At 41.0% G+C, this 11,463-nt stretch overlaps 1 protein-coding gene across 4 annotated transcripts in view; it reads left to right on the top strand.

Moving 5' to 3' along the window:
- The first annotated feature begins 226 nt into the window (after positions 1-226).
- DMXL1 (Dmx like 1) overlaps positions 227-11,463 on the top strand; it is a 139,505-nt gene continuing 128,268 nt past the window's right edge. For all 4 annotated transcript variants that reach the window (XM_067569033.1, XM_067569034.1, XM_067569035.1 and 1 more), the window contains exon 1: positions 227-556. In XM_067569033.1, coding sequence (XP_067425134.1) covers positions 470-556 — 87 coding nt within the window. In that variant the 5' untranslated portion in view covers positions 227-469. The remainder of the gene's footprint in view (positions 557-11,463) is intronic.

The raw sequence follows: 11,463 nt of genomic DNA, 5'->3' as shown, positions 1-11,463 counted from the left end.
CCACCCCGCCGCACGTACTTCCCTCTAGACGGCCAGCCTGGCCTGACATAGCCTACTAGGCCCTTTTACTTCTACGCACGCGCAGACAATATCGTCCGCTGCAGATCCCGTCCCAAGGCAGGGCTGGCGCACGCGCAGTTACAGGAAAACCTATAACGTCACCCGGAGCAGGATAGCTTCACGCGATATTTCATTCTGTTTCGCTGTTGCTGACGGAGGTGGGGGCTGTGAGCAAGTTGAGGGGCGCTGCGTCTGGGGCCCGCCCTGCCGGGGGCGGGATTATGAGGCCCCGCCCCGAACTATGTGCTGCCGCCTTCGCTGCTTCGGGCGGGTCGGGACCAGGAGCGGCCGAGCCGGACAGTAGCTGCGGAGCTTTCGCTGCTGCCCGGAGGTCGGGGCTAGAGCATGAGCCTGGTGCCCAGGCGCCTGCCCTGCGGTGAGGAGAGCCGGGCCCCGCGTTCTCTGCGCCATGAATCTGCACCAGGTGCTGACGGGCGCCGTGAACCCCGGGGACAACTGCTTCTCCGTAGGGAGTCTCCACGACCAGCCGCTCACGGTGAGTCCCAGGCCGGGTCCCCCCGCCGTGCGCGTCTCGTGCCACCCCCCTCGCCGCGGGGGGTCTCCGCAGCCTGCCGGGCAGCACCCCCACCCCCCGTTTCCAGTGCCACTACCGGGTGCTGACTTGCTTCGGGCCCCCGGGCGCCGCTGCCCTCCCGCTGGGGTACCCTGACTGACACCACTTCTCCCGTCCGCCCTGCACCAGGCATAGGGTGGCCTGAACTAGCCGGCAACCGCGTCGCTAACTGGAAGCGTCCGGGGTGGGATTGGCAGGGGCTGGTTCAGTCAGGTGCACTGGGGACACATGCGCTGGGGAGGAGGGGGAGCAGCACGACGCAGCGGATGAGATCAAAGTGCTGCTCAAGGGGGATGAGTAGGGACGCTTCATTTCCTGCGCTTCTGTGGCTGCTGATAATATTATTCTGCGTTACAGTAGCACACCCACGGTGCGATAGGCATTGTCCACGTACACACGTAGGATGACACAGTCCCTGGGTTGAACAGCTTACAGAATGTAAGGCCTATAGTACACCTGTTCAGAATTCTTCCTATTGGAGGGAGAAGTATTCACACCTTTTTTAAGATGGTGATTAATGATGCTTGTGGTGAAAATGCTGTGAGCAATAGGCCATAAGTAAATATTAGCTGTGTGAGAAATGTTATGTTAAAATACATGTAACAGTGTCTTTCAGAGTCTTTCAGAGGTTTGCAAGTGTAAGTATGTGGTCCCTTAAGAAAATGAATCTACATGTCAAATATTATAAACGTCAACTTGAAAACATGAATTTTTGGCAAAATATTTTAAAGTCCCTTGCACTCGCATTAATTAACACACATATTTTATTTCATTTTGAGTAAATGACACTGAGGTCATATAGAGGTCCTCCAAAGTGGCACAGAAAAACAACTTAAAGCACTTTTTATTGTCCTGCAGTAATTCTGAATTGTTATAAAATCTTGAAGATAAATCTAGTATTTCTGAAATTTCTGTTTGCATGCACCCTGTTGCTGGAAAGTAACTGTGCACAGCACTTAATTGTACAGAAGCCTAAATTGTATTTAATTTAATTTTTTTTGTTCAGAAGGCAGATTGTTCTTGTCCAGTCACATGCCAAAGCCCTCCACTCTCCCTTTATTCAGCTGAGTGACTAGTTTTATTTGATTTTTCATTTGGCCCTAAACTTGAATAACTATTCTCATCATAACAGACTATGGCATTCAAAAGACAATCTCCAGTCTAAATTTAAACTAACCTCTTCTTTTACTTCTCTCTCTCTCTGGATTGGCACTCTCTTTCTTGAGGTGCATCATCATCTCAGTATTTTATCCTCATTTTCTACTTAAATGATGCTAGTGGTATTGCTGCTGCACTTAAGTCTTTGATGGAATGAAACTTTTGAGAACCTAATCAGTTTTGCTTGGTACCCAGTATATCAGAATGCGCCCAAAGTAGAACTTAGCAGACTTTTGTCAGTTTCACTCTGGAGCAGCAGCACCCAAGAAAGTGCTATAAAATGTGGGATATTTTAAGTCTTGCACCCAGTTTAATTTACTGCCTGATCTGTTGAGGAGAGAGAGACTGCTAGACTTATTTTTCGCTTTTGTGGGTACTATGCACACTTCTGTGCTCCTCTGCTGGGTTTTTTAACTACAACCTTAGAAGCCAAAATATTTGTTCACTATCTGTCACCTGGATCCTGCAATGAGTTTAATGCTGGAGGACCTCTGTTGAAGTACTTAGGACGCCATGTCATCACAGAAATTTGCCTGAGTAGCTGCAGATTCAGAACTTAAAAGTTGCTGCACAAAAGAGGAAGTAATCAGAATAAAGCTTTGTTATAGACAGTCAGCTCAATCAGTTTAGACTACTTTTAACTTTTTTTTCCAAAGTACTACTCCTGCTTTTGATTCCACCTTCCAGATTTTCCTATTTGTTTTAATATTTCTTTGCCTGTTGTGTGAAAGACTTGCACAAGCAGCATGAAACTGACTTTTTTTAAATGTCAAGTTATCAGTGTCCCTTCCATAGAATGACTGCTGAAAAACTCTGTTCCCGGTATTGGAGCCTGTATCATTCATTACAAGAGTGTTTAGGACTCTCTAATGATCTGTATAGCTAGTAGCTTTCTCTTGGACGGGAGAAATATGCCAAATGCTACTGTTTTTAAGTAATATTACTTTGAGAAACCTTTGTTTACAAGAACAGTTTTGACACAAATACAATGATAAAAATTCCTGTGTGTGTATTTGTGATGTGCAGGAGGAAAGCATAATACAAATAGAATTTTTAGCCACTAGTCTCAAAGCAGAAGAACAAAAATGTCCCTCAGTGCTTTTTTTGTGGTGGTGATGGTATTCATGATGTAAAACTTGATCGGATTTCTCCACACCTATTTGAATGAGTACAAAAAGGGCACTGTAAATAAATTTAGTTGATCCTACTAGTTACTTTCTAGAAAGAAATGGCTTGTCTTTAAGTTGATGTACAAGGGTTGGAATATAGCCATTCTTCTATCCATAGTTATGTCAATACCAGTTTGTGCTTATATGATGATTACTTAGAAATGAAGAGTTAAATGTATGGGAAACATGAAGCTTTACTTGAATTTTAAATTAAACATTTGAAGTTTTTAAAATATCATGCAAAGCAACTTGAAAATAGCTGTGAATAGAAGTAGTTCATGAATGCTATGCTTTTTTCCACAACTTGTTTAGACCATAGACAGTGTTCTTCTTACCATTCCATTCTAACACCAAAAATCTTCATTAACTGTCAAAATAGAACATAAAGACTACATACAGTTGTTTAGAAGAGATTTCAGGAAAATGACCTTGGTGATAATACAGAAGCATAAGTTCTAGTCAGCATCAAGTTTGGACCTCCCTCATATTAGCAATATGGGAACAAGAAGGTGGTTGTGACACTCAAACACATGGATCTCCCAGATTCCCATGTTCTCAATATAAGTCTTCATTGACTTGTATGTTCCCAGTTAGTGATTCAAAACCTACTAAGTTCTACTAAACAATTAGATGTGGTATGCAATTTTGGAAATATAGCTTCAAAAGTTATGTTAACAGTTGTCTGGCAAAACATATCATTCAAAGTTAAGGTGTTTTGGATTCCAGTGAGTTAGGATGGCTCAAAATAGTGGTTGTTATACAAGATTTAAAGAGAAGGGGTATTGCTTCCAATGCTAACTTTATTTAAAGTAACAAGAACAAACAAGCAAGTACCTCCAACTTCTTCTCCCAAGCCCTGAAAACTGGGTGGGAAGAGACTACTAGCAATGAGTAGCTGTACATGATAAGTTACAAACCTTACACATTTCACACCAAAGTTCAAATTTACTAAGGATATTTTGAAGGTGGCCTATTCTCATACCATATGTGTGTCAGAATAGATCATTGCCCAAACAGGTTGTGGTCCTTTTGTTTCCTAGTAATTGTTTTTTATAGAGGTTCTAAATATGAAGCAGAAATTGAATTTCCTTCAAAGGCACACTGGTAAAATATGTCCAAGGGCATCTGTAGAGACCTGTGGGCATCAAATCTCTTGAAGCATGCATATTTAAAATATCTATTAAGGTATGTGCTGATGAAATGTAGTTCAGTAATTGAATAGACACTTGAGGCTGAATTTGTCTAATTTTTCTATTTGTGCAAATTTGAGTTGATGAAGGGTAAATGGAAAACTGTGTGAAAACACAATTGTACATACAATATATTGATTTGGCTGAAACAGGAATTAATTTTTATCAATAACTTGTCTAGTTCCTAGGGTAGATTTCATGCTGTATTTCTACCTTCCTTACTTTCTCCTCTTCTCTCCCAGTGTGCAGACACTCGTGTTCATTTTTTCAGATGCTTAGAGCACAAGCATAATATCTTCTATAATTATGATTTTAAAGCTAGCAGGTCTCTGAATAATTTTGGCTGAGGTTTTCAGTAATGTTCCTTGGTTATATTTCAACATTCAGGCCAGGTTTGCATCTCTAAGATGCAGTATTTGTACTAAAGCTATGCAGTACTGAGTCTGTGAAGCCCACCAGTTGAGAGGCTACAAAAATATTGGTGAAAGGCTTTATGAAGTCATTTTTCAGTTAAAAAACTAATATGGACAAACATTTGTGTTAACTTCTGTATTTTGCCACAGAAAAGGAATCTTGGCTCTTAAAACAGACCTACTTCAATAATATACTATCCCAATTTTTAAAAATAAATCTTTAATACTACTAAGAAGAACACAATCTGAATTGGACCTATAGTTACGGTTCATAACTGAGGTCTAGACACAGCTACAAAAAACAAAATATCTTGGAAGTGAAGGCAGAATTGGACTACTAACTTAATGGAACACTTGTAAAACCTAAAGAATCCTCAAGTTAAGAATGCTGGGATCTTCAAGTTAAAGAATCCACTGGGGATGGGAGGGGGGCAGAATCTTTTTCTTTTATTTAAAAAAAAAAAAAAAAAGAAAGGGGGCAGGCCAGTGGTTTGTGTAGTGATAAGATGGTGGTACCTGGAGGCAAAAAAAAGTAGGCCAAAAGAGGTGTTGCAACAGCTAAAAGCATGGCCTGTGATGAGCTATATAATGGATGAGGAGGAGCAAGATAGAAAATGATGAGAGATTTGAATGAGTTTGCTGACCCTACATGTGAATCTGCTGTATTACAAATGAATGGTGAATGAATCAGTCAAAGTTTGGAGTGATGATTTTGAAAGAGTTATGAATGCGGGGAACCCAAGAGAGGAACTTGGAACTTGGATTGCATACAGGAGGAAGAGGTTGAAGAGGCACTTTAGAAAATGAAAGCATCTTGTCTGAATGAAATACCAGTGGATGTGTTTTTTGTTTCAGTACACTTAAGATGGGAATTGAGTACTAGAATGCAGGGAGTATATACTATCATTGTTACTATTAATTCTCTGTTACTTTAGAACCCACAGGTATGTAAGCTAAAAAGCCACCAAAACTAGAGAGATGTGCATCTGGTTCTCTTTATTTGCTGCCTACTTGTCTTTTTCTCAAATCAGTGTTTAAGTTTAAAGCAACTTGACCTGTAAGTTTACTAGTACCTCCCACACTCACTTGGGATGTTACTTCAATATCTGAAGACAGAATCATTATTCAAGGTGTTGTCTTGAATTGCATAATCAATACTGTCACCACTGTCAGCACTTCTTTGTTGAATGGCTTTGCAGGTGTTTACTTATTTATTTCTGCTTTAGTGACTCTTATGGTCCTGGAAAAAAAAATCTTAATATTGTGCTTACTTATCCTTCTGTTTTGTGACTTCAGTCACTGACTACAACATATATATGAAAATTGTTTGGACTATAGTTTGGAGGAACTTGGAAGTTCCAATAGTCATTAAGAGATTTCAGGGAAGTAAAAAAGCAAATGAGTTAGTAATATGCATATGATATATTTCTTTAATCTAATGCTAGTACTTTGCTGGAGAAGAAATTTCTGTTCCATTATGTTTTCTCTTAATTATTGGATTGGTCACGTAAAGAAAATATTGTTGGTGGGGCTCCATTTAATCATTTCTTTCAAAGATACATTTTTACAAAATTATTAGTTTGATTAAGATGTCAGGTTTAAAATGTAATAAGTTCTAAAGGACAAAATATACTACAGAGATTAACACAATCTCATGAAATAGGAATTTTTTTATTACAATAAAAAAGGTGATAAATGTTCACTCTTTTGTCTTCTTACATTGATCATGGGAAGGAAAAACATGAAATAAAAAATATTCATGTAATTACCATATAGAGAACATTTAATAAATAGCCTTGCCTGAATTCTGCCCAATAGTTCTTGATCATGACTGAATATGGAGCATTAATGCTAGCATCTTTGTGTTTTTGTTGTGGAACAAGCATTTTTAAACTTTCTGCCACTTTTGGACTCGTCTGTCATGCAGAACAAGTAGTATTCAGACCTGGACTAGTGACTGTTTTAACGTTCATTTTGTTTAGTCTGACAAAAATAGATGCTTCATGCTATTTGAAAGCCAGTATACAGGGGAATTCTAGTATAAAGCTTTTTGTACATTATTTTTTAAAAATCTTTACACTTTTACCTGAAATATCTTTTCAGTACACTTGAGAGTTTCTTAGGGGAAAAAAAGTGGGGGGGGGGGGGAAGGGAATCCCTTAAAGGTATATGTAGTTGGAGTTTTTATAAGAAAGGCAGTATGGTTTTACAGGCATAGTAAAAATTCATAGCAATACTTTTAAAAATTCACTTTTTAAGAGGGATGACATAGACACCGATGCATGGCTTGGCAAGAAGATTCTGTTGAGATTTTCCTGGGAATAACCTGCTTAACTCATTACTTACCACTCAGTTACTTGTCAATCTCCTACACAGGCAGGAAAAGAGCTTTTTATTTTACGCATCCTATTTCCTGATTTAGCATACAGAAATTAGTTGCTTTAGTAGATGAACCTTTTTTTTGTGAGCAAGATCAGGGTTATAGTTTCTTAATTTTTTTCCTGCACATAACTCTTGATACTTGTATGTACCAATAGCATGTTTACTTTCTTATATTTAAAGAGTTATTTAGGTCAAATTTTCACTTTAGAAAGAAATAAGAATGTTGTAGCAGTTAAATTATTGGCTGTAGTATCTTCTGTTAACATCTCTGTAAAACTGCCTTAACGTTATCTCTAAAGGAAAACATTTGCTAATCCTCTCAAGAAATTTAGGATGCAAGGATAAAATAGCTGAAAGCTGGATAAGAAGCAAATAGAAAGCAGCTGAAAATCCAATACCAGATGCAAATTAACTACCCTCATTCTTAGATGCAGAGGAAGATGTTTAATTTTCTAAATCGAGATACGTGGCATCAGCTAGTAAAATCCTTGTTTGCATGGTTGTAACTGGTTTTACCCTGTTTATTTTTAAAACCAGTGAACAAAAGCATTGTTTAACAAACATACCAAGAGCATGATAATGTCAACAATATCTGCTTGTTTCATTGCACAGATTACATCTCAAATACCCTAGGACATTTTAATCTTTAAAGGTGAATTGAAAGGCTTATACCTGCCAAAACTGGAGTTTAAGGTTCTCTTTCCCCTATAGAGACGTCACTAATACTTAGGCCTAGTTTATATTAGAAGAATCTTGCTGGCATAGCCCTGCCTGTTCAAACACCTCTTATATTGGCAAAAGAGTGTAGGGAATTGCATTCTTTATAGTATTTCAGGTGTTAGTGAAGTTATTAGCGGTGGTATGTGAAATGCTGAGCTCTGAATTCCGTTCTTGGCATGGTAGTTTCTCTTTGGCTTACAACACCCCATGACTCCTGCTCTTGGATACAAATGCTATCTTTTATGAAAACAAAATCAATTGCACCCATCAGTACAAAAATGTGACAAGATATGAACAGAATGATCTAGTTTAGGTTACTAGTGAAGTTCCTCAGAGAATGATCTTGGAACCAATCTTAGTTAACATTTTCATTATTGACCTTGGCACAACAAGTGGAAGTGTGGTAATAAAATTTGCAGATGACACAAAGTTGGGAGGTATTGCCAATACAGAGGAGGACCGAGGTATTCTAGAAGAAGATCTGGACGACCTTGAAAATGTGAGCAATAGAAATGGGATGAAATTTAATAGTGCAAAGTGCAAGGTCATGCACTTTGGGATTAACAAGAATTTTTGCTATAAACTTGGGGACTTGTCAGTTGGAAGTAACGGAGGAGGCGAGAGGCCTGGGTGTATTGGTCAATTGCAGGATGACTATGAGCTGCAAATGTGATATGGATGTGAAAAAACCCTAATGGAATCCTAGGATTCATCAAGTAAGGGTATTTCCAGTAGAGATAGGGAAGTGTTGTTACCATTATACAAGATAGAGCTTGATAAGTTTATGGAGTGGATGGTATGATGAGACTGCCTATAATGGCATGTGGCCTGTCTGCGACAGCTAGTAGCAAATATCCCCAATGGCCATAGATGGGACAATAGATGGGAGAGCTTTGAATTACTACAGAGAATTCTTTCCCAGGTGTATGGTTGGTGTATCTTGTCAAGATGCTCAGGGTCCAACCGATCACTATATTTGGGGTCAGGAAGGAATTTTCTCCCGGGTCACATTGGCAGAGATCCTAGGAAGTTTTCACTCACTCTGCAGCCTGGGGTATGGGTCACTTGCAGGTTTAGACTAGAGTGGATTCTCTATAACTTAATTGGGTGAGTTTAGACTATGGTGGATTCTCTGTAACTTAAAATCTTCAAATCGTGATTTGAGGATTTCAGTAACTCCGGCAGAAGTTTTGGGGTCTATTACAGGAGTGAGTGGACGGGTGAGGTTCTGTGGCCTGCAATGTGCAGGGGGCCAGACTAGATGATAACAATGGTTTCTTCCAGTCTTAAAGTCTGAGTAACAGTTCTAGATTATCTTCCATATACACATGCTGACCAACTTGCTTCCTCGTATTGGAAAACTGTATGAAAACTTTATGCTGATTTGTAATCTGTGAGTTACAAATTACCCCAACACTTCACTGTAATAACTATTACTATAATACCATAACAGTATATCAGGGATCTAGTTGTTGTTTGGGGGCCTTTGAGTGCTACCATAACACAATCAGGATTGAGGCTTTGTGCAGGTATTACACAGATGTATAGTCCTGCCATTAAGAGCTTACATCAAGGCTGAGTCAACTGGTGTGTGTAGAAGAGAATGAAAGGGAGAAAAGAAGTAGCAATAAAAGGAACACAGTTATGTATGTGTGTTACATGCATAATTTGCAGATTATAAATAGACTGGAGATACTAGAATCTCTGCAGGCCACTTGCTAATGTCAGGAGTAAGGTCCTGCAGCTAGCATGCTTACCTGCTAGCTTAAACCCCCAAGCAATCTAACAAGCACACCTGGGACCCACTTGGGCCACATGATTTGGCTAACCTGCCCAATTGGGTGAGGAGATGAGCAGGCTTGCTCTTAAAACCAGCAGAAATAGCAGGGTGCTGACTGCTCAAAGCATTCATCCAAGGTTGTGATAGCCCTGTCCCCTGCCATTTCTCACTCCAGGTAACCCCACTCTGATACTCTGCTTCAATTTCTGACTACCAGTTGGCATCCGTGCCCACATCCCTGATCTTTGACAGCTAAGTCATTATCAAGTGGTAATTTACTGTTGTACTCAGATTTGAAGGCCAGAAGGAACCACTAAATCATCTAGTCTAACCTCCTGTATATCACAGGCCACCAACATCACCCAGCACCCGCACGTTAAAGCTTGTTTCATTTCACTTGTTAAAGGATTACAACCTACAGGAGAGGGCTGTCACTGTAGAGGTATGTGTTGAAAAGGGACTTAAAAGGAAGGTAGAACAGCTGCTTTTATGGTGGGATTTGTAAGTCTTCCATGCTGCAACGTGTATATGGAACCAGGTATGAACCACTTATGAAAGAAGCCAGCTATGGGTGGTTGGTGAAGCTTCCCTTTGGGGAGGCTAACTCCCCATTCTGTCTCTTCAGCCCATGACCCTGCCCACACTCCACCCCCTGCTGCACCCCAGATCCCACTCCCTCCGCTGCTCCCTCCCCCCACTCTGCTGCTCACCACGTGCATCCTTTCTCTGCTTCTCCACTTGGCCCCCCCACCAATGCTTGCCACTTGTGTCCCTCCTCTCCTTCCCTGCTTTGCCTCCCACCCAGCCGCCACTCACCACATCCCTCCCACCCTCGGTCGGCTTTCCCTCCTCTCCTCCACATCCCCCCTTCTCCTGAGGCCCATGCCACTCACATTCTCCACTCCTCCCCTGAGTTGAGCTTATTTATTATGCACCATGCAGGTTACGGGGTGTCTAAGGAGGCAGTATCTGCTACTTAGCTTTCGCGGTTCATCAGTAATCTCCCTGGGGAGTCCAAGGGACCCAGGAAGCTGAGTAGCAGATATTGCCTCCTCGGCTGCCCAGGAACCTGCATGGTGCATAATAAATAAGCAAAAACTTCCAGCGGAAGTCCACTCCCATCAGGGAGGGAAAAAGGTGGGACCACCACAAACCAGGCATCTGGCAGCAGATCGACAGCGGCAGTACCAGGGGAGGCCTCCCCATACTTATTATACCCACAACCAATGATGACAGTCTCCATTTTCTGGTATATCTCTGTTTGGCAGAGTGGGAAATGATGAAACAGTAAGATGCAACAATGGATAGGTGGGAATAGAGCCTGCTGCAGTTACACTTGTGCAGCAATTTCCATTACCACCCTATTTCACACTCACTTTTTTACACACAAGCATCCCCCTTCTACTTACCAACCCCACAATCAGCCCCAGCAGTTATTAAACTTCTTTTGCGTACCAATGATCTCCCAGAGATGGCGGTCTGAACAAAATCACTCCTAGGTGAGTGTTTTTTAAAATGGGGAGAATTTTTTTTTCCGCACTACTCATGTAAAAAGTTTTCAACCAAGTTTGGAAACCTTGAGTTCGAGAATAGAATCCATTTGGAATGCTGCTGAAAAGATCATTTTCTAGCCCATCATTTTGACTGGGTTAGTGCCCCCACCCCACCCTTTTTTGGATTCTTCCATTGGTTTCGCCTTCTCACTCACGCCAAACATAAGCTACGTGTCTTCACTTTGAAGGCTATTCATGGGCAGTGCAGGGATATGCCATCATTGCTCATTTGCTATCGAGTTGTCAACTCCTGCCTCCTGTTGGCCCCAGATGCCAGCTAGAGCCTTGAGAGTAACTTTAGGTGCATTTTCACAGGAATGGCAAAAGGCACGTCCCTGACACCAGGGCAACTCCCCGGTCAAACTTCAAATCCTGTTCCAAAGCATGAAGGTGTAGTAGAGCTTCTTATAGCCTTTTTGTTTAGTAGAGCTTCTTATAGCCTTTTTGTAGAGAAGACTTTTAGA

This window comes from Emydura macquarii, unplaced genomic scaffold (assembly GCF_026122565.2).
Source record: "Emydura macquarii macquarii isolate MOO-44397 ecotype Brisbane River unplaced genomic scaffold, CSIRO-AGI_Emac_v2 contig_2897, whole genome shotgun sequence".
Lineage (NCBI taxonomy): Eukaryota > Metazoa > Chordata > Testudines > Chelidae > Emydura > Emydura macquarii.
This window is presented reverse-complemented; position numbering and strand designations above follow the sequence as displayed.